Raw genomic sequence first — 23,060 nt, 5'->3', positions numbered from 1 at the left:
CAGAAGACCAAAAAATGCAAATGAGCTGAAGGCCACTGTCAGAGAAACTTGGGCTTCCATACCACCTCAGCAGTGCCACAGACTGATCACCTCTATGCCACACTGAATTGAGGCAGTAATTAAAGCAAAAGGAGCCCCCACCAAGTATTGTATAAAAGGTTTGTCCAAACTTCGACTGGTGGTGTATATACAGCCGTGGCCAAGTTTTAAGAATGAGACAAATATATTAATTTTCACACAGTCTTTAGTGATTTAGATATTTTGTCAGATGTTACTATGGTATACTGTATAATTACAAGTGTTTCATAAGTGTGAAAGTCTTTTATTGATGAATTACATTGTTTATGTCAAGAGTTAATATTTGAGGCATTGACCCATTTTTTTCAAGACTTATTTTGCAATTCCCTCTGGCATGCCATCAATCAACTAATGGCAGCCCATTCTTGCATAAACAATGCTTGGAATTTGTCAGAATTTCCGAGTTGTTTTATTTTTTTTGTTCACACTATGGAGCAACTATTATTTTGATAATCGATTAATCGGATACATTTCTTTTTTTATGTTTTGCTTATTATAACTATTTAAAACCATAATTTAGGGTATTTATGTATAAAAGTATAACAATTGTACTTAAAACAGCATGAGTATGCAAGGTGAAACAATTTGTGTAAATCAACATTTGTATTGTATTTTGCAGATGAAATAAAAACATAAAACATTGTTTTTACTATTTTTGTTTAAAAAGAATTTGTGAAGATACAAGCATCTAAAATATATAATGAATTTAATGCTCTGCACTGGTGATGCCCCAATCCTGCAGGTGAATAAACTTTAGCAGATTGTCCTGGCACTTGCTGGACTTTCTTGGGCACCCTGGAGCCTTAACAATTATTGAACCTCCCTCGTTGAAGTTCTTTGTATAGTCCAATAAATGGTTGATCTTAATAGCAGCAATATCCTTGCCTGTAAATCCCTTTTGCACAAAGCAATGATGACTGCATGTGTTTCCTTAAAGGTAACCATGGTTAACAGAGGAAGATGGTGCTTGACATGGTTCAAGCACCACCCTCCTTTTAAAGTTTTCAGTCTGTTATTCTAACTCGATTAGCATGACAGAGTGATTTCCAGACTTGTTCTTGTCAACATTCTCACCCGTGTTAATGAGAGAATCACCGACATGATGTCAGCTGGTCCTTTTGTGGCAGGGCTGAAATGCAGTGGAGATTTTTAGTGGAGTATATGCAAAGAGGCATCATAAAAACTGAGGGAGCAAACTTTGTAAAAAATGTATTTGTATTAGTAATTTTAATGTATTTTATTTTATATTTGTGTCATTCTCAAAACCTTTGGCCACCGCGGGATACACACACGTGCCGAATTCCAAAAAAGTTGGAATGCTGTGTGAAATGTAAATAAAAACAAAATGCAATGATTTGCAAAGGAATTTAATCTGTGTTCTCTTTATAATAAGTAACAAAAAACATTGTATGTATTACTAAAAAAAAAACAGCTGGATGAGTATTTTCCAGCTAATTAGTTTAATTTGCAACAGGTCAGCTGGTAATATGATAGGGTAAATGGAGTTTTCTTAGAGAGGCAAAGTCTCTCAGGGTTAAAGAGGGCAGAGGTTTACCAATCTGCAAAAAAATGTGTCTACAATTTAAAGATAATGTTCAACATCAAATTGCAAAGACTTATAAATAAGCTTAATTTAGTTCAGAATGCAGCAGCAAGAGTCCTCGCTAGATCTAGAAAATATGACCACATCACTCCTGTTTTAATCAGTCTACACTGGCTCCCAATCAAATCTCGCATTGATTATAAAATACTACTACTGACGTATAAAGCACTTAATGGTCTCGCACCGCAGTATCTGAGTGAACTTTTGTACCAGTATGATCCTCAACGCCTACAAAGATCAAAAGGTGCTGGCTATCTGTTGGTTTCTCTAATAATGAAGACTACATCTGGGGCAGATCTTTCTCTTATAAAGCCCCACAGTTAATGTTTGGTGAACTGGGATATTTGTATGCTGTCGTCCCCTCACATTCACACGTTCACTCAGGTTTGTTGACGGTGGTGTGGTGGGTCGTCTCTTATCCCAGAGATCCCTCATGTCTGTGTTACCTTCTGGTTCTCCCTTGTAGTTATGCTGCCATAGCGAGTCCTGCCGGAGTCCAAACTGCACAGTGATATTAACTTTCATACAACAATAAGGACACTTAATAATCCATATCCTTCTCTTCCTGTCACCCCTCCTCTCGCTCTCTCTCTCTCTCTCTCTCTCAGTTAAACATGATCCTGAGGTTCCTGTGACCACTGTTCCTGCTCCTCTCCCCTCCGTGGATCTTCCCACTTCATCCAGGCCTGCCTTTGAATAGTGTTCTCTTCAACTGGAGGCCACTCTGTGGGGGACGGTTTCTCATCAACGCCTTGGGTGGTTCCATGAAATTCGGAGTAAGAACGGGCGCTTTGGGGATGGATTTGGACTGTAGTTAATGTCAACAGTCTCCCACACTGACTCAGGACTACTTTTCGCTTCTGATCATCATCACTGTACCCCGCAACATCATATATCTGCTATAAATGGACATTTGGTGCAACCCAGATGCGGATGGGTTATCTCTTGAGTCTGGTTCCTCTCAAGGTTTCTTCCTAATGACATCTCAGGGAGTTTTTCCTTGCCACAGTCTCCACCGGCTCACTCATCAGGAACAAACTTACTTATAAAGAACATATTCAGTTTTAATCACCACATTATCTGTGTTAAGCTGCTTTGAGACAATGTTCATTGTTAAAAGTGCTATACAAATAAAAATAAATTGAATTGAATTATGAATATCCTCTTTGAATTCTATGGGTTTACATATAAGCACTTAGTAATCATTAAGTCTCTATCTGGTCTTCAAATTAAACAAATAATTAAATACAACCTCAGATAAAGAACACACGACATTAGAAAGAGTTACCACCTCTTTAATAATCCAAGTTTTATCATTTTGCTGGTCTGGATCATTCAGGCGTGTGCTAGAACAATGCCAAAGAGGAACGATATTAGCAATTAACTTAGAGAAGCAATTGTTGATGCTCATTTATCTGGGAAGGGTTATTAGGCCATTCTACAGTGAGGATGATTATTCACAAGTGGAATGCGTTCAAGACAGTTGTTGGATGTTCCAGGAGTGGACATCTTAGATACATCCCCATGTGAGACCACCATGCAATGGTCAGATAAATAAAAAACAAAGAAATAAAAAAAAAAAAACAAATACATCTCACACACTACAAGGCTCTGTTAGCATGTAAAATGTGAAGGTTCATGACTGTACTAATAAAATAAAGTATGGTTTGTTTTAAAGAGTTGCCAGGAAAAAGCCTCTCCTACTGGAACAATATCCGTTTGGACAGACGAGACAAAGTGGAGATGTTTGGTCATTTTTGGCCTTGTAGGCAAGCATCAGTGTTTTGAATCTGATACGTGCAGCTACTGGAAGCCAATGAAGGGAGCGCAGCAGTGGGGTGGTGTAGGAGAATTTGGGCAGATTGAACACAAGTCGTGCAGCTGCGTTTTGGATCATTTGCAGTGGACGAATAGTGTTCAGGGATAGACCCGCCACCTCTAAACTTACCATCAGTGAAGTTGTATTTTTGCAAGAACCATTAAATCTAGTAAACGGTGCTGTGGCATTCTGAAGAACTGAAGTTGCAGAGTGTAGAATTCAGCTTGCTTTCCTGATCGCCAGATTTAAAGTTGCCCCTACACGCAAACAAACTGTTCCTAGACTTGAGCTTTATGCAGCCCTTATCGGTCCACATCTATCAAAGCTGCTCAAAAATGAACTCACTCTTGAGGTCAGCCAAGTGGACTGATTCAATCACAGTTTGTTCATGGCTGAAATCTGAATCTTGCAGTTTCAAAGTCTTTGTAGGGACCAAGATCCAAAACCTAAATGATAAACATGAATGGCGATACGTAGACTCCTCTAGAAACCCGGTTTAGTAGTGCTTGTTATGCCAAACAGGTGGAGTCAAGACCACTTTTTTTACTACAAGGTGAATCAGAGTGGCATAACTTAAAACCCCTGAGGATGAAGTGGAAAGGAGATCCAGTGTATTCTGTGGTGTCATATAAACATCAAATTCCTTAGATCCCAGTGAATACCATTCCTGGAAAGACCTTGTTGAAGCCACAGTTCAACATTGTGATTCAAACTAATCCAGTTAATCTACAGCAGAACATTTCCTTTTCTGTAACATCCAACAAGACAGCATTCCAGAGGAATATGAACAACTAAAGTCTGGCAAGCCTGTATCCACTACAAGCCGATTACTCACTTTAGCCCCAGAGTTTGAGTCAACTTATACGGGTCGGGGGGACGTCTACGTCATGCTGAAGGTTTAGAACTCCAGACAATTCACCCTTTTGTCCTAGATCCTCACCATCGAGCCACCAAACTACTAATACAGGACTATGACAATAAGCTGTGTCACCCAGGATGGGAACGGGTATCTGCTGAAATGAGAAATGTGTGAATACTAAGAGGTTGTGAGGTAAGTCGGAAGCCTCAACATAACTGCATAGAATGTTGTAAGTGAAAGGCTAAACCTGAGGTCCCTAAAATTGTTGATCTACCTCCAGCACACCTAAAACTCCACAAACCTCCCTTTTATAGCACTGGTATAGATTGATTAAGACCTTTCCAAACAAAATAGGCAGACGTTTAGAGAAAAGATGGGGAATAATCTTTAAGCGTCTCATGACTCGATGTGTACACATTGGGCTCCCCACAGCTATAGACACTGATTCCTATCATATGGCTCTGAAAATATTTATTGCATGCTGAGGCACCCCCTCAGAACTGTTATCTGACCAGGGCACTAACTTCAGGGTGTTCGCCAAACAAAATCGAATTCCAGCTACACCCACCTAACGCTGACCACTTTGGTGGCAGCTGGGAAACAGAGAGCCGATCCCCTAATAATCCCTACCGTACAGTAGTAGGTGCACAAACAGTAACGAGGGAAGTTCTGAACAGTACTTATCAAGATAGAGGGAATTCTTAAAAGTAAGCCTCTAGGTAATGTCTCCTCCAATATAACTGACTTAGACCCGATTACCCCAAATCTCCTGCTCATGGGGCAGCCACACAGCTCTCTACCTAGTGTGAGACACTACTTACCTAACCTCCAGGTGCGACATAAATCTGTTGTAATGATGGTTGACCCCCAGCTACCACGTGCTCTTTGGTTGATTGGGAGAGTGATAGGGTCATTCCCTGAAGTAAATGGACACATTAGGTCTGCAGAGATCAACAAGGGTCGACTATACACACGGCCTGATACCCGTCTCATTAATCTACCAGAGATAGCTGATGAGAATGACACCAACATCAAACCACCTGGCTTTTAATCTTGATTCAGAGAAAAATATGCCTTGCATTTTGGGGGGCTGGTGGTGTAGGAGAGCCTTTGCCTTGTATTTCAATGCTTCACTACTAAAGGGAGATTCACAGTGCCATTCATGATAAGTTACCTCAGTGACATCACAGTGCACCGCTCTCATCAGTGTGCTTGAAGGCCAGAACACTAAGCAGCGAGGCACATATTAGATAAATGTCCTGCATATGAAAGGGACAGATTTTAGTTAATTCAGGAATTAGGATGGATAGGAATGGACAATATCTCTCTACTGGTACTGCTGGGAAGCAAATTCGGGCAATCGAGAGCTCAAGAATTGTTATTTAAATACCTAAAAGCTACAGGAACAATAGATATAATTTAGTTTATTTATTTGTATTTATTTATTTATTTTTATTTTATTATTCCACCTTACTGTGTTCACTCCACACTCCAGATCAGTAGGTGGCGGTAATGTACCTTTTCGTTGGTCTGCCAAACCGCCATAAAACACCACAACAACAACAATAACAAAAGCAGCCAGCATAAAACATTGTACAACCTATTGAACAGCAGTTGGAAGATGACAACAAGAATCACACCACACACATGGTCAAATCCATAAACCCAGTAAAGTTTGACTGTTCTGAAGCCTGTGCCGTGTTTTTACCAACACACTGGGGCGAGTACGATCTCCTGATCAGCGTACAGCATACAATCTTTCTTACTATTTTGGTAAATGAATGTGTATGTATGTGTATTTTTGGGCACCCTACCTTCGTGTCCCTTCAAAGTAGTTATGGTGGAATATGTTTGTCTTTCCAATTTCAGCAGGCTGATTTGTCCCGAGCAGTCACCAACAAACGCATGTTGGGTATCATCATCATACCTAAGCAGGCAGTCAAGGAAGCTCAAAGAAAAAAAATAAATAAATAAAATCATACACAAGGCAGATGGAGAACGCAAACATACATCAAGTAGAATAATACTAGACTTGGTGTACACAAAGAAGAATAAAAAACAGGACATTTACAATACTGGAAAGACCAAATATATCGGGGTCTGCACTTGAAGGATACTGAAGACATGAGGCCCAGGAGCTGAAATAGTGGCATCCCAGCATGGAACCACTTTGGGTGCACATCCAGCTGACACTTTTATCATATCCTGTGCTCACCACCCACTGACTCAGCAAGGAAAACACCATATCTGACACACGGCTTTGATGAGCTTAAACACAAAAGAAAAGAAGAAAAACTAACATATTAAACTAGTAAAAAAATAGAATTATGTTAAATTGACCTAACTTTAAAAACTATTGAAGTAAACAAAATCACAGTTATGATACTAGCACAGACTTTTAAGGTTTAATTAGGTATAAAGGTTTTTAAGGTTTAAAGTGCACCTGCTTTTAATAAATAAAAAAATCATGGTTAGAATATGAATGTGAGAAGCTATTTTTTTTCTTTATTTAATAGCCCATTTATTTTCTGTGCCACTAATACAGATTAATTGACATAAAACGTGTTCAAGGTTAAAACATTTTTAAAACCTATGGCTGGCATCCTGTCAGACGCTATGTGAAAATCTGTTTGATGTTGCTGTAATGAATAGGGTTCTAAAGAAAGTTATTTTATATATATATATATATATATATATATATACACACACACACACACACACTCTAGGTATACTAATGTTAAAAAAAAAAAAAAAGTTTTACCAAAAATAATAAGGATTTTCTTTTTTTTAATTTAACAGCCACAAAGCAGTTTAACAGAATTACAGACATACATTAAATTATGTTCTGAAGGCAACGGTGTCAACAAAATGCTCCATGATATGAGAGCAGGAAGAACTCTTAAAAACAACAATACTTAAAAGAACCCATCACTTTTTTGGGTGATACTGGATAGTGGGACTATTAGTCAGATTCCAATTTAAGTATAAGATTACAAGACTTTATTGCCTCGCAACTGTCTCAGTGGAAGTTTTGTTTGGTATTGATGCATTTTGTACCAGTTTAAAATAAATAAATAAATAAACTGGCCAGTAAATTTTAATAAGCATTTTAGAGATTTAGAAATTTTTGATTGGTGTCTATGTGATGGGTTACATACTGTATTTAGTTACTTTTTTGCTTGAAAAAAATTGTTACAGGGTGGGCCACAGAAAAGTAGCCTGTCCAATACCAGTGCCATGCTCTTTGGAGAAAAATGCATTTCCAGGCCCTTCTCCGTGCCCAGGTGGAGGACCGGAGGGTGCTCAAGAAGAAGTGTAATACAGCTGCAGCCCCAGCAGCCAGGCTTCAGGAATTCCAACACATTGCCCTACAGCTTCCTGTTGACAGCATGCTGGAGAATTCTTGCAGGCAATTCTCACAGCGGGTGAGCTGCATCCCTGAACAACACTTTTGCCTGTTCACATTCGCCAAGCCCCTTCTTGACGCCTGCCAGAAGTGGCTGCTGGATAAAGAGCATGATAATGATCTCAACTTCATGATGCTGGGGCAGTTTGTTGTTTGACAGCCAAAGGGGGCAGCAGAATGAATCCAGCACTGACGTTAGCAAGTACAGTGGAACCTCGGGTTACGAATTTAATTCGTTCCGGTACTTTATTCGTAACCTGAAAAGTTTGTATCCCGATACAAATTTCCCCATAATAATGAACAGAAACTTCGGTAATTCGTTCTGGACAACCAAAAATAATACTTAAATAAAAATAAAGCCAATATTCACTAATATTATTTACTTTTAAAGTTATATTAAAATTATACCACATAAAAACATACAAAAGAGGAAAACATCTTTACCAGGTACTTTCCCTTTGAGAAGACTCGTCGCAGGAGACGGCGTTAAGTAGAAGGGGAGGAGGAGAGTTATTGTTTGGAAGGAGAATCTTATTATATTATATTATTTATATATTATTATATATTATATTATAGAATATTAAAGACAGTGTTATTATGTTGATGGAGAAGTATAGAGAAGGACAGAAGGAATTGCATTGTGTATTTGTGGATTTAGAGAAGGCGTACGACAGGGTGCCAAGAGAGGAGTTGTGGTACTGTATGAGGAAGTCAGGTGTGTCGGAGAAGTATGTAAGGGTGGTGCAGGACATGTATGAGGACAGTGTGACGGCAGTGAAGTGTGCAGTAGGTACGACAGACTGGTTTAGAGTGAAGGTTGGACTGCATCAAGGATCGGCCCTGAGCCCTTTCCTGTTTGCAGTGGTGATGGACAGGTTGACGGACGAGGTCAGACAGGAGTCTCCCTGGACTATGATGTTTGCGGATGATATTGTGATTTGTTGTGAGAGTAGGGAGCAGGTTGAGAAGAGCCTGGAGAGGTGGAGATATGCACTGGAGAGAAGGGAATGAAACTCAGTAGGAGTAAGACAGAGTACATGTGTGTGAATGAGAGGGAGGGCAGTGGAGTGGTGCGGTTGCAGGAGAAGAGCTTCAGAAGGTGGAGGAATTCAGGTACCTGGGTTCAACAGTGCAAAGTAATGGAGAGTGTGTTAGAAGTGAAGAAAAGAGTGCAGGCAGGGTGGAGTGGGTGGAGAAGAGTGACAGGAGTGATTTGTGATAGTAGGGTATCTGCAAAATTGAAAGGAAAGTTTATAGGACTGTGGTGAGACCTGCGATGTTGTATGGTTTAGAGACAGTGGCATTGAGTAAAAGACAGGAGGTGGAGCTGGAGGTAGCAGAGCTAAAGATGTTGAGGTTTTCGTTGGGAGTGGCGAGGATGGATAAGATTAGAAATGAGTTTATTAGAGGACAGCGCATGTAGGATGTTTTGGTGACAAGGTGAGGAGGCGAGATTGAGATGGTTTGGACATGTGCAGAGGAGGGACATAAATTATATTGGTAGAAGAATGCTGAGGATGGAGCCACCAGGTAGGAGGAAAAGAGGAAGGCCAAAAAGGAGGTTCATGGATGTGGTGAGGGAAGACATGCAGGTAGTTGGTGTAAAAGAGGCAGATGTAGAGGACAGGGTGGTGTGGAGACGGATGATCCGCTGTGGCGACCCCTAATGGGAGCAGCCGAAAGAAGAAGAAGAAGAAAGACAGTGTTATTAACACGAACGCTGAGACAATTGTTGCATTAGAGGGAAAATGAGAGCTGTTTCTTTAAGGCTACTATCAGTTGGTATTGAATTCCAGAGTGAAATTCATTATGGGAATTGTACTTCGGAAAAGATTGTAACCCTGCTAATCTATCTTCATAAAAACAAGTAAAGTGGTTATGCATCGGCTAATGTTGTCCATCTCATCATTCCACGAGCATCAACTAACGAGTTGTTACGCTGCTGCCGGGAAAAGTTCAAGCGGATAAGTAACACGATGCTCTCGCTAGGGACACAGGACGCTAACTGATGTGACGAGCTGCGTGGATAGAGCAAAAACAACCAACTTGCCTGCGATTTTTTGGTGAGCGACGTTCGTATCCCGATATATTGTTCGTAACCAGGGGCAAAAATTTTGATGAACTGCGATTAGTAACCTGAATTATACGTATGCCGGGGCGTTTGTAACCCGAGGTTCCACTGTATATAAGAATGTATACGGTGGCTTTTGTTTGCAAGAATGTCAGTTAAAGATGAAGGAAAGAGAGAATGAGCATTACCATGCGTTTGTTAAATGCACTATAAAAAATAAAACAAACGTTTTCCATGAATTACAGAGAAGAAACCTCAGAAGCCTCTTTTAATTACATAAAAAGAAGAGTTATTTTGTTTATTTGCTGTGCTAAACCTTTGACTTTTTAGTAGCTTGCTATTTACACTGAACAAAATGATGAATGCAACACTTGTTTTTGCCCCCATTTTTCATGAGCTGAACTCAAAGTTCTAAGACCTTTTCTATGTACACAAAAAGGCCTATGTATCTCAAATACTGTTCACAACTCTGTCTAAATCTGTGTTAGTGAGCACTTCTCCTTTGCTGAGATAATCCATCCACCTCACAGGTGTGGCATATCAAGATGCTGATTAGACAGCATGATTATTGCACAGGTGTGTTTTAGGCTGGCCACAATAAAAGGCTCATGGGAAGCTCATCTGCATGCTCGACGTCCAATTCCTGTCAATATCCAGCAACTTTGCACAGCCATTGAAGAGGAGTGGATCAACACCCCACAATCAACAACCTGATCAACTCTAGGCGAAGAAGATATGTGGCAAATGCACCCCAAAAAAAAAAAAAATAAATAAATAAATATATTATATATATAAATATGTGTGTGTGTGTGTGTACACACATACATACAGTGGTGTGAAAAAAAGTGTTTTCACCTTTCTGATTTCTTTTTTTTTTTTGCATGTTTTTAATGTTTCTGATCATCAAACTAATTTAAATTTTTCACACCACTGTATATAAAATGTTGATTTTAATGTACATGTTATGTTACCTGGATAGGTTTTTACATGGTTCATCTTGTTGAAATCTTCAGAAATAAGAAACTCCTGCATAGCAAAAATATATTAATTAATAGTCAGAATTCCACAATGAATGTTGAAGGACAATGTCCTTATCTTAACTGACTGGTAGACATGACCAGAGACTATTTTACCACAATTGATCCATTGTCCTGTCCTATAAAGATCCGCCTGCTTTCTTGATGGTATGCCATGCATGAACATGGAGCTGGAGGAGGCAAAATAAATTTATTCAAAACAAGGATAGAAAAAAGTATATAAGTCAATATGTCAGATGTTTAATTTGTTAAGAAAACAGAAAATGGGTACCAGGTAACTGACCAGACCTTTATTCAAGCAAGGCAAAACCACAAACAGAGCAGCACAAAACAAGGCATGTTAAATACATTTTCTCCAGAGAGAAATTGTTGTGAAAGGAAGGAGGAAGACAGTGGACAATGACTTTCTTGGTAGGCTACTGTTTAGTTACAAGCCATGTAACAGACACTGTCTTTTGTTAAAGCCTGTGTAAAGTACATTAGTTTCAATGTAGGCAAAATGTATTATGTTCAAAATAAAAATCTTTGTAAAATTCAGTGGTGTGGCTTATATTTGGGTACGCTTAATAGAATATAAATCTTCTGTCAAGCGATTACAACTTGGAACATGTGATCAACAAGTGCTGCCCAGGTGTGCAGTGGTAGACTAATTGTTTAAAAATTCATAGCTTTGAAAGTCTAACATTGATTTGAGCCCTAGCTGTTGCCTCTGCACACTGCAGTTGTTGTTAAAATGGTAAAGGAACATGTTGAAAAAGAAATAAACCACTGGTGCTCTAACAACCAGACATCAAACCAAAGATGCAAACCCCATGTTAGCAGTAAAAATCAGAAAGCCTACAGAATGAAGAGAAACCTTAAACAAATTGATGAAAAGGACAGCATATTAAAATTAATAATGATGATAATAATAATAATAATAATATCCAAAACATACAATGTCATCTGTCAAGAACAGTGGAGGCAGACTGAATCATTCTCTTGTGGTGTGCCATATTTAAAAAATATTATAGATTGTAAACTATAAATAAAAGAGTATTTCATTTGCAGTTTGGGATACATATTGATACACATATTGAAAGCAAGATATAGGCGATCAGGTGTTATTTCGTATTCAACTAAAGACAACCCAGTTGGCATATCCATATGCAAACACATATATATGCAAAGAAAGCTAAAATTTTGATCCATCCACAAATTTATATTTTTATTTTAGAGTATAAATATGAGAGAGCAAATAAGACAGATCTCTTAAAATAAACAGGTAATTTATTTCCTTTTTATAATTAAGATTTTATTGCTGGAATTGCATACAAGAATATTTTAGAAAAATATATTTTTATAATTTATTTATATTTAATTTTACTGCATTTAATTGCCATATTAAATCAAAATGTCAATGCAAATAAAAAAAAATTTAAAACACAAGCAAACAGACTATATGGTGTTTAGTTTAGTATGAAATGATTCCAAACGTTGGAAACTTTGTTTTATTTGGCCTAAAACCTATGGAAGCCCATTTCCGCCACATTAAAAATAGAAAGTTTGCTTAATGCAGACTTTTTTTCCCTCAATTTTTTCTTACAATTCTGACTTCATTCCTCACAATTCTGACTTTACTTCTCGTCAACGTCCAACATTTATGGTGTATCCACCGCTAACCATGTTGTTGGCCTGAAGTTTGAAGCTGTTGGTGTATGAACAAGGCTCCTCTGCTTCATCTTGTTCAGTCTCCTCCAGAGCTGATTGTTAGACAGAGTTCTCTCCAGTGATCAAAGGCTTAGTTTGATACCATGCAATTCTATTGATGGTAGCCCATTCAATTCTTAATGTGTAAAGCTTTCTGGCACTACAGAGGGGTTGATGCTGCCTGACTGGCTAAAAAAAGGAGAGCTTGCGAGAAATAAAGTTAGAATTAGGCAATCCTTTTTTTAATGTGGCAGGCTTCCATATGAATCTTCTCACCCTCACAGTTTTTTCCTCATTCATACATTTTTCATTCTGCAGCGCCTCCTGTGTTTACCTGTCCAAGGCGCTCCAGAGTTTAGTGGGTGGTGCGACAGTAATAATGGTCCGTGGGGAAACAAGGTGCATATGTGTAGTTAAACAGACTAAACGAAGCATTGAGGGAAATAATTTGCCTCTATGACTTTATTTGTATTCAAATTACTCAAGGAATCTTTTTTTCAGCCCAAGTGTTAATACACGATGTATGCAAATTATTTCTTTGGAAAAGGAAAAAAAAGGGGGGGGGAGAAAAGCATACAGAGCTACTTGGAATTTTTTTTTTTTTATAGAGGTAGAGAGTTCACTTTCATGCTAAATGCAGAGGTTAGCATATTTATATATGCTTTAAACTCACAGGACATAGAATGATAAATGCTGGGCCAGTATTGTCCACTGTCTCTCTTCAGCCATACTCGAATAGACCTAAAACAAGAATTAAAAATGCCATTTCAGAATTGCAAAATTGTATTGGCACATAAATACTGAAAACACTTAAAATGGTTTCAACAAATAAATAGCAAATAAATACTGATGAAATGGTGCTAAAATATTAGCTGAATAACAGTGTGCTGTTATAAATGGGTTAATTCCTAATCTTGTAAATATAACAATAGCTTTGTTATGTGGAAATTAATTAAAGTTTCAAGCCTTTTGTTCCTAACCCACAATTTGGATCTACTACCTTTTTTCCTGGCCAATAAATACTTAACCTCTTAGTCGTCAGTGCCGCGCAAGCACGGCGATATCCCATTGCGCTCAGGTGTTAATGTTTCGCAATAGATTAAATAAAAAGGGAGAAGAGTAACCATGACCAACTATACATTATTATAAAGGTCTAAGCCTCAAGCAGCGATTTCAGATCACTGTTTTTCAATGGAAAACGAATAAGAATCCATTTGCTGAATTTGTGTAAGCAGTACACACAAACAACATGCATAAAAATTGCACTACTTACATTATTATTGTAATAAAGAGTCACAAACACATCCACTGCTGCTAATCCCGGTTTATTTGGAAAGATAAAAGGTCCACTGAACAACATGCCGTAAAGCATTTTTTAGTTTTTTTTAGGTTAATGTTTGTGTGTATATGTTTCGGAATAACTTTCACATAAAAAAAAAACAACATCTTGCTGATGAAGAAAACAAATATGGCTAGTAGAATATAGTGTTACAAAACAAATGAGACCACACACTTTATAAAAAAAAAAAAAAAAAAACAGTGAAAGAGGCGGAATCTCTGGGGGTTCGAGTATTCGCTCAGTCTGCAGTTGTGGTGACGTTTTTATTATGCATCACCCATCATTTTAAACCTTTTATCTCAAGCCAGTAGCATTATAGAAACAAAATGATTGATGGAAAATGTAGCCAATGAGTGCAGGATTCTAACAATATATGGGAGGATTTTATTCGCCATATGTGTGAGTCTTAGTTTTATTACTCTTTATAAACTCTTAGTGGCCGAAGCAGCACGTGCTGTGACACCCCAGGAAGTGATGCAGCTCACAGTTCGGCACAAACAGCTGTTTTTAGCTTGTGCTAACTGGACTTTGTTTACAAAAAAAAGAAAACAAACAAAAATTCAAAAAAGTTGTTTTATTTAAGATTTGCACAAAGCAGTGATAAATATTCTTGGTGCGGAGTAACAACAGAGACTTGGAAATCTGCATGGAGATGAAAAATCTGAGCCTATTTTACATCTGTAAGTTACAATATATCTATTTACAGTTTTATATGGTGTTATATGTTTTATTGCCCCTGTGAAACAGACAGTCTCAAATCTTATTTTTCACGATATCTTCATTTAATAAAATATATATATATATATATATATATATATATATATATATATATATATATATATATATAAATAATCAGACATGTTATATTAGTCCCATTACTTTTCTGGATTGCTCCAGGACTGATTTCATGTATTTTATAAATGAAGAAAAAAAAAATTTAGGAAATTTATATTCACAGTACTTCATCATCTATAACATTCTATAACTTTTTAATTGTGTATGTAGCACATTTTTTGTCAGGAACTGTTAACATTTAAAGTTAGGTAGGGCATTTTCAGCTGTGAGTCCCAAAATCTGTGGCGAAAGCCACTGGCCCACCAACTTATAAGCATAAGATATAAAAGAAATACACACTGTATATAACAACACATCTAAACAACACACTAGCAAACTTTTGCGACATTTACTAAGGCTATAATAATAATAATAATAATAATAATAATAATAATAATAATAACAACAACAACAATTTCAGGGCCGCTTTAATGAACACAAATCCGCGTTTATGCAGTCAAGCGTGCTAACTCAACTGACTAACAGAATGATACCACTAATATCAGAGAAGAAGCAGTCTTATTGTACCTGTCTTCACTGACTGTGATGACTCCGTCCTCTTTCTGAATTAAGACTGCGGCAGTTACTGAATCTTGGTGCCCTTCGATTTTGTTCAGGAGGACAGGCCTGGAGCTCTGTTGCCTTGAATGAATCTCGGCCGCCATAGCTGAATTCGTATTTTGATCTCCCCTCCCTGTAGGTATTTAAGCAGACAGCTAATCGCTGCTGCTACTTTTCTTCTTGTTGTTTTTTTATTGTTTGTTTGTTTTGTTTTGGTTTTTCTTCTTCTTCTTCTTCTTCTTCTTCTTCTTCTTCTTCTTCTTCTACTTCTTCTTCTTGACGGTTCTTAAACCAGCTTTATAGTGCATTACCGCCACCAACTGGATTGGAGCACCGAGTGGAGGTTAAAAAATGTTGATCTTAAATTCTGTAAACCAAAAGTTATCGTATGTAACAGAGTTTTTTTATTGTATGCGTCTCCACTTGCTAATAATGAAATGGTTAAACAATCTCATTAAGATTATTGGTATGAACGGGTAAATACAACTTCCTATTTGCTGGCTGTTTCTCTGAGCTGGGTACACTTTGTGTTGTAAGGCCTGCAGTCCAGCATGAGGACTGCTGAATATGCTGGAGAGATGTTACTCACTATATTACTATATCACTGTTTTCTCAGTGAATAAATCAGAGGAAAACTACTTGGAGCACGGGTTTCATTAAATCCCAGCTCTCCCCAGCGTTGCCACATAGTCCATCACTGGAAATGTTTCACATAAACACCACTTATATTTACAATTTAAGGATTAAACTTACATAGTTTTAACATGGCTGAGATAAAGCACAGAAGGAGAAAAGAAAATCCAAAGCAGGAGACGGCGTATTGCACATCTGCTGGGAAGGACAAACCTGGACTCAATGTGAAATATATAAATTCAAATAAAAGTAAGGGTCCATTTACACATGGCATCCTATGTTCCTTTTGACCTAGACTGCTTTTATTAACAGACTGTTTCTGAAGCAGACCCCTTCAACCTTGCAACAGCAGACACCCTGGCAAACACAGAACACAGTAAACAGGTAATATACACTTATTTACAGTTGTAAAATATATTGAGCTCTGATTATATCTAATTAATCAGTATGTAGTGTGTATGGCTGAGACCTGTTTTATGAGAACACTATCTAATAAGGACGTTCATGGAGTATAATGTAGGAGTTCTCTACCAAAGGAGTATTAGTGTGTCAGTGTGTGTCACAGTTCTTTAGTGATTTACATGTTTTTGGTGTTTATCGGAGTGTATATGGAACAGACATGGTTTAGCAGTAAGCTGCGTATATGCGTATATACACCTTGTTGTAATGTGATAGTCCATGTAGAATAGCAGCTGTGTCTACAGTGTCTGACAGAATCCTGGTCTCAAGGGATTTTATAAAGTTATTGTATTAACACCATATACTTTATTAGATTAATTTCTCTTAAATTTGCCTCTTATAGATGTAGACTTACTGACTATTGTACATCCTCATCCCTCAGAGGTGAGGGTTTGTTACTGAAGCACCACATAGTAGATATGACCTGGGTGATTGTATATCATAACAGAAGTGACCCAAATCTTATAGTAAAGTTAAGCCATTATTGTTGTTGCTGGGTGTCAATTTTATGGGTGTTAATCAATAAAGACATAAGAGATATGTAAAAAATAAAATATTGTCCTTGTTAATTATGTCGAAATGATAGTCCTTAAATGTGTTAACCTGGTTAAGAAGACACTACAGCCAGGCTTACACTGTCTGATTTTTGAATAACTCCAATATTTTGCTGCTGTCTGTACATCAGATAGTCAGTAGAATATGAGGGTAAATTGTAAACATTAGTTAAGCTAAATTTATGTTTAAACCAAAAATGGTTTGAAAATTTTATTGATTTGTGTCTGGGCTAAAGGGAGGTGTTAGCCATTAAAATATTCCTGGACAGGTCAATATAAAAGCATTTTGTTTTGTCTATTTCAGATTACTATCTTAAAGGACCAATCTTATCCTAAGAAACAGTGTTCAAAGAACAAGTAAAAGAGTAAAAAAAAGAAAAAGTAAGGCTGCCTGATAGACATTTTTGTCATAAGAAATTCTTTAAAATTATAAACTGAGTATTTCTTTTGGTTATGTTTTTAAGTATGTACTGTAACTTACAACAACCAAAACAGTTCTTGAACAAAAAGAAAATATGACAAAGGTTTATATTGATAATTTGTATATTGTAAATCAGTCACACTGTTCAGTAGAATATACAAAAACCTTTCAGTGCTAACACACACCTCTTATAATGTCAAGAGTAAACCCTGTAAATTAAGAATTTGTTTTGTTTTTATTAACAATATTTGTGTTTAATTTGTGAAAATGTCCAATGCCCTTAAACATATAGATTTTATTATGATGTTAAAAGGCTGTTCTGGTAATACATTTCACAGATTTGTTCACAGGAATTTGTGAGTGGGGTTTTGTTTCCACACGACCAAAGCCAGGGCATAATTTTAATATTAACAGATCATCAAAAAAAAACACGTGAAATATTACATTATTTTATTATCATAATATTATGAATATACACTTGTTATTACATCCACTTATTACAAATCATTCCTAAATATATTATTATTGTGTGTGTGTGTGTGTGTGTGTGTGTGTGTGTGTGTGTGTCGGATGTGTTTGTGTGTGTGCTGGAACATGAGGTGGAGCTGGACTCTGTTCTACAGCTGGAACTTGAGGTGGAACTGGTTTCTCATCCACAGTTGTCTACTGCTGGGGCATTTTCTTTATTTGGCTCTACCTTCTGGCTTGGTGTGAAAGAGGGAGTCATATTCTGAATCTGTAACACACAGACACACACAGCTGTTAACACTTCATTTCATTTAGTTTGTATCAGATCATTATCACTGCTAGCAGGAGGTTCTTGTGGTAACTAGCTAAAGGAGGTTATTAAACCTTTTCAGCCAGTAACCCATTTAACTGCAATATTGAACTAATGTGGACAGCACGATGTGGTAGATGTTTAGGGTACAATCGTCACCTGCACATTCTCCATCCTCTGCACGTTATGATGGACAGGGTTATCCTGGTGTTCTCGTCTCAGTAGGGTCTTCTGCTTGTTATTGAAGACCTGGGTGTGGTGGTACCTCTCAGTCTTGTGCTCTTTACGGGATTAAAGTGTTAATGGAGCTGTAACACAACAGAGACACTGCAGTTAGTCTTTATGCCGACACCAGCAAAATTACCCCATGATGCTGACTAAAATACCCTCATATGATCAAACCCACCCTTTATATTAATAGCTTACACTTTATGGCCGTTAAGAAGTTTGCCATTGAGTTTCTCTTTTGCCAAATCCGAAGCCTCTGGAAGCTATAGTCCATAGTCCATGAGCTCTGGGAGAAACTCTGTCATCCAGGTGGAGGATGAAGACCCTCTGCCGGGATGGAGCGACTGTACGACCTTTATTATAAAAAATTATTATCACTGAGAAACAAATCACACATAAAAGCCATCATAGGAGACATCATCATTAGCCACATGCTAGCCGGGTTTGCTAGCGCTGTTTTTGTGTTAACTAGATTTTTAGAATATTTGACTAAAAATTGACCAAAAGACGAATATATTCTGTTTTATGTTATTAAGACATTTATAAATAATTTATAGCTCACTAAATGTCGAATATTTTAACTAAGGATGAAAGTTAGCCGGCTAGTTAGCCTAGCTCAGTGGTTCTCAAAGTGTGGGACTCGGTGTTGCAAAGAGAATAAAACTAAAATATCCTAGAAAATCACCGTTGCGAGGTCTTACAGTTTCTCCATCCCGGCAGAGGGTCTGCATCCTCCACCTGGAACACGGACTTTCTCCGGGAGCTCTTTACTGATGATGCAGAGTAGTGATGAGTCGGTTATGAACGATTCCTTGATTTCGAACGAGTCTTTAATGTGACTCAGAAGAACGATTATTCTCAAAGAGTAATTCGTTCATTTCTACTGGACGCGCGCGAGCAGAGCATCGCAAAATCTCTGTAGGTTAAGTAGAGGAGATAAAAGATGCACTAAAAAAAAGATTCGATAGATCAATAGAGACCAAATCAGAAGAACCCGCTACAAAACCACGCCCCATTTCCATGGAAACCAGTGCACAAACAATTTCTTTTTCTGGTGATAGGACAATAAAAAGCACTTGTGGATAATTTGCGATAAATATATAATTACAACACACTTTATATACGAAAAGATTGAAAATGCAGGACTCCAACACAAACAAGTAAGGTTTTTATTTACTGTTTTTACTGATTATTTTCCTGCAATATCACATTCCAAATGTATTATCTATACTGTAGAATTGTCTGTGTCATGTGAATTGATCACATTTTCTCTGCAAACAAAATAAACAAGTCATAAACTGCACATGAACATCTAGTGTTCTATCTGAATCTTTTCTTTTCTTTTCTTTTCTACAGAAATGCCGGTATTAAAAACCAGCTTCAGGCACTTAAAGGTGGGTAGAGTTTTGATGCTTCTGCCTTCAGTGAGTAAGACAGTACAAGCACATTATTACTGCATGATACACTTCTATCAAATAAACATATAATGTGATTCGTGTGATCTGAGCACATTTTCATTTAATATTGTAAATGATTTTACAGACACAAACACAAACACCTGCATTGACTCTGTAATAAAGTGGTTATTGTCATTACAGAGATATAGAGTTCCTCCACTCACATTGGGAATGAGTAGAAAGCTGACAAATGTACAGTGGAACCCAGTTATCTCGCCCTCAGTTACCTCGACAACCCTATTAAGTCGACGTTTTTGAAGTGGAACCGCCAAATTTTTGCTTTTTCTAAGCATTTTTTATCGGTTATGTCGACTTTTTTTATGTCGCCGAACCCTAATATCTCGAGCACACGGGGGAAAAATTTGCCATTTAACGTCAGTTATCTCGGTGCAGCCGCAAAAGAACTCGCGAAAGTGGCGGAAAAATCAAGGCTTACAGCTGCTACAGGTGTTGTATTGTATACTGGTGTATCTCTGCTGTTAGTTAGTGCACATATGCCTTTTGTTGTTAAATTTTATTGTGGGAGGGAGGAAAAAGGACAGGCACAACAGGTCGGTTCACCGGCGTCACCGCCGTTCTTTATTCAAGTTCTATGGGTTTTTTGGTTTTTAGCACACTGGTGTCTGATCGCTCCGTGCTCGCACGGCACTATTGGCTGGCTGGCTGGCTGGCGCCGCACACACGCACACACACACACCTCCGCTCCCTCGGCTTTTATACGTTTCCTGGTCACTGAAAAGAAAGCACAGACATCAGGTTTTATTAGATGCAGGTGAGGCAAATCCCCGCTTACCTGCGTCCTGCCCCGCCCCCCATTCACAAACCGACGCTCGGCTACGCCCCCGCTGCCACAGTTATGCGATGAACGAGAGGCGAAAGCCGCGCTTGGCGGCGCGGAACGTGGGATGAGCAAAATCATAGAATGAACACTGGCAGGATCGGGGGGAATCCGCGGTGCGCTTTGGGAAGAAAAGAGCAGCCGTTGAGAGAGTGCCAGTGGAAAGGCACGTACTGGGATACAGCGATATCAACGACCGCCGTGAACCAACATATACCAACAATAATGGACGGTGAGAGTGTGGAAGTTTAAATAGGAGCTGGTGATGATGATAAACGAGCACCATATGTGCGCGATTGAAGCCTGAAGCTTCAGAGAAAGCGGCCGAGAAAGCACCTGACACGCTGAAGAGGGCCGAAGGGGGCGTGGTAGGTGGATTCCTGACAGATAAACATGTACTGTATGTATTTTTATAGCATGCCTTCATCAAACAAATTGCGGCAACGCTGTTGTGTAAAAAACCCCTTCAAAAACACGTGCATGCACATTCTAATTTATTAACGCACATCATGTACATAAAGAAATTTCAAGCACGTTAATAACAGTTTGTCTTTTCTGATTCCTTTTTATCCTCTAAATGTTCAGGTCTCTCACTGCCTCTTGTCACAGAAAAACAGAGAAATGATATTCTGCCTGACTTTTTACCTCCCAATGAGATCCACATTGAGGAGTTTGAGGATGGTGATGACCATAGTCAAGATCAAGCACACAGATATAGTTCTGGTATGGAGAATCTTTACAGGGGGACGAAGAGGAGGAGAAGTATTAAACAGATCACAGAAGAGGCCCCTCCGAGGAAAAAGCAGTGTGAGGAGAACGAAGATTATGTGTATGACATTGTTGATCTGACTTTTTTGGAGAACAGCTCATCTCCTTTGTCTGGCTTATACCCTTTGAGGGAGATGATTCCCAGTGTAGATGTTTCCACCAGCACTGTGGACATCAATGAAGAGGACAGTGATGAAGAGGCCCCACCTAGACGGCAGTGTATGGGGGAAGAAGATAATGTGTACGAGGTGGTTGATCTCACTTTTTCGGAAAGGAGCTCATCCCCTTTGTCTGGCTCATCCCCTTTTTGGGATTTTATTCCCACTGAAGATGCTTCCTCCAGCACTGAGGATTTTTGGTTGGCGATGATGAGAACGATGGAGCAGTCAGATGTTGAGGATGACCATGAAGAGGTCCCTTCCGGAAGAAGCCAGTGTGTGGAGGAAGAGGATGATGTGTGTGAGGTGGATTATCTCACTTTTTCGGAAAGGAGCTCATGCCCTTTTTGGGATTTTATTCCCACTGAAGATGCTTCCTTCAGCACTGAGGATTTTTGGTTGGCGATGATGAGAACGATGGAACAGTCAAATGTCGAGGATGACAATGACGAGGCCCCTTCCAGAAGAAACCAGTGTGTGGAGAAACATAGAGAGCTCATTGCCATAATTTAAATAAAGTGTTTGAATATTACTTTCTGGTAGTCTCATTTAAATATCTTTGATAAGTATTTCACGTCAGTTCTCCAGTATTTAATCACTGTTGTTTTTTAATCTGCATCCACTAGGAGATCATAATAAAATAATATCATCATGAGGTCATTCTTTTCTTTGTACTTGACTTGGATTTTGGACCTCACACACTTAGGACCATAAGTATGTGGACAACATTGTAATACAATACACTGCTGTTCAAATAACTATAGATCTGACTGTAGATATATAGACTGTATATTAGAGAAATCTGTTCTATTTTTGTAAAATTAAATTAGTATTTTGTATATAGGACCTATAAATTAGCATAGTTATCAGATTTGTATATTAAATTAGATTAGATTAGATTAGATTCAACTTTATTGTCATTACACATGTACAAGTACAAGGCAATGAAATGCAGTTTGGGTCTAACCAGAGTGCAATAACAGCAAGTGCAGCAAGTGCAGGATATATAGTTTTTACATGAATTTACATAGTTAAATAAAATGAAATATAGACTATAAACAGTAATTTAAAGATGTATATGTACTATAAATGTAGTATACAGATGAATATATATATATATGTACTATGAATATAATTACAGATGAATATGAATATATATGTACTATGAACAATAATATACAGATGGATATATATCCATCTACAATACAAAAAAGAGCAGTGTGCAAATGAGCAAAGGTTTGTGTAAACAGTCCGTGCAATAACAAAGTGTGAGGTGAGAAATGATCAGTGTCTTGGTGAGCATAAGTTTTTGTTCAGACAGTCCATTAGCAAAGTGACGGTAGTTCATCAGTGAGTGTCAGAGTTCACTAAAGAGACAGCTCTAGGAAAAAAAGCTGTTCTTTAGTCTGCTGGTCCTGGTCCGGAGGCACCTGTCATGCCTGCCGGAGGGCAGAAGAGTGAACAGTCTAT

At 38.1% G+C, this 23,060-nt stretch overlaps 2 protein-coding genes and 2 long non-coding RNA genes across 5 annotated transcripts in view; 2 read left to right on the top strand and 2 right to left on the bottom strand.

The window, feature by feature from the left end:
- wdfy1 (WD repeat and FYVE domain containing 1) overlaps positions 1-15,556 on the bottom strand; it is a 29,025-nt gene extending 13,469 nt beyond the window's left edge. Inside the window, exons 1-6 of the mRNA XM_046862274.1 lie at positions 15,264-15,556; positions 13,236-13,303; positions 10,970-11,043; positions 10,808-10,862; positions 6,477-6,627; positions 6,174-6,286 (exon numbers count right to left, since the gene is read on the bottom strand). Of these exons, the coding sequence (XP_046718230.1) occupies positions 6,174-6,286; positions 6,477-6,627; positions 10,808-10,862; positions 10,970-11,043; positions 13,236-13,303; positions 15,264-15,400 (598 nt within the window). The 5' untranslated portion in view covers positions 15,401-15,556. The remainder of the gene's footprint in view (positions 1-6,173; positions 6,287-6,476; positions 6,628-10,807; positions 10,863-10,969; positions 11,044-13,235; positions 13,304-15,263) is intronic.
- LOC124394166 lies at positions 14,355-17,646 on the top strand. The gene is made up of 3 exons (XR_006927440.1): positions 14,355-14,581; positions 16,242-16,313; positions 17,247-17,646. It is a non-coding gene; the product is annotated as an uncharacterized LOC124394166 (long non-coding RNA).
- Positions 17,647-17,796: 150 nt separating this feature from the next.
- On the bottom strand, positions 17,797-19,203 carry LOC124394165. Of its 2 annotated transcripts, none has more exons than XR_006927439.1 (4): positions 19,071-19,203; positions 18,568-18,722; positions 18,301-18,449; positions 17,797-18,099 (listed from the first exon to the last, which is right to left on the bottom strand). It is a non-coding gene; the product is annotated as an uncharacterized LOC124394165 (long non-coding RNA). The 2 variants fall into 2 exon arrangements; XR_006927438.1 differs by having other exon boundaries at positions 19,055-19,190.
- A 202-nt stretch (positions 19,204-19,405) lies between these two features.
- On the top strand, positions 19,406-22,122 carry LOC124394164. The gene is made up of 3 exons (XM_046862281.1): positions 19,406-19,529; positions 19,726-19,763; positions 21,250-22,122. Exons 1-3 carry the CDS (start codon positions 19,507-19,509, stop codon positions 22,101-22,103), a joined length of 915 nt encoding a protein of 304 aa, XP_046718237.1. The 5' UTR covers positions 19,406-19,506; the 3' UTR covers positions 22,104-22,122.
- Positions 22,123-23,060: the final 938 nt, after the last annotated feature.

The sequence above is a fragment of the Silurus meridionalis genome, chromosome 12 (assembly GCF_014805685.1).
Source record: "Silurus meridionalis isolate SWU-2019-XX chromosome 12, ASM1480568v1, whole genome shotgun sequence".
Classification (NCBI taxonomy): domain Eukaryota; kingdom Metazoa; phylum Chordata; class Actinopteri; order Siluriformes; family Siluridae; genus Silurus; species Silurus meridionalis.
This window is presented reverse-complemented; position numbering and strand designations above follow the sequence as displayed.

Bases quoted from the DNA above. Each gene is read 5' to 3' on its own strand.
- LOC124394164 (XM_046862281.1), top strand. From the start codon at position 19,507: ATGCAGGACTCCAACACAAACAA. The intron at 19,530-19,725 runs GTAAGGTTTTTA...TCTTTTCTACAG, and splicing joins CAGGACTCCAACACAAACAA to AAATGCCGGTATTAAAAACC. The intron at 19,764-21,249 runs GTGGGTAGAGTT...CTAAATGTTCAG, and splicing joins CCAGCTTCAGGCACTTAAAG to GTCTCTCACTGCCTCTTGTC.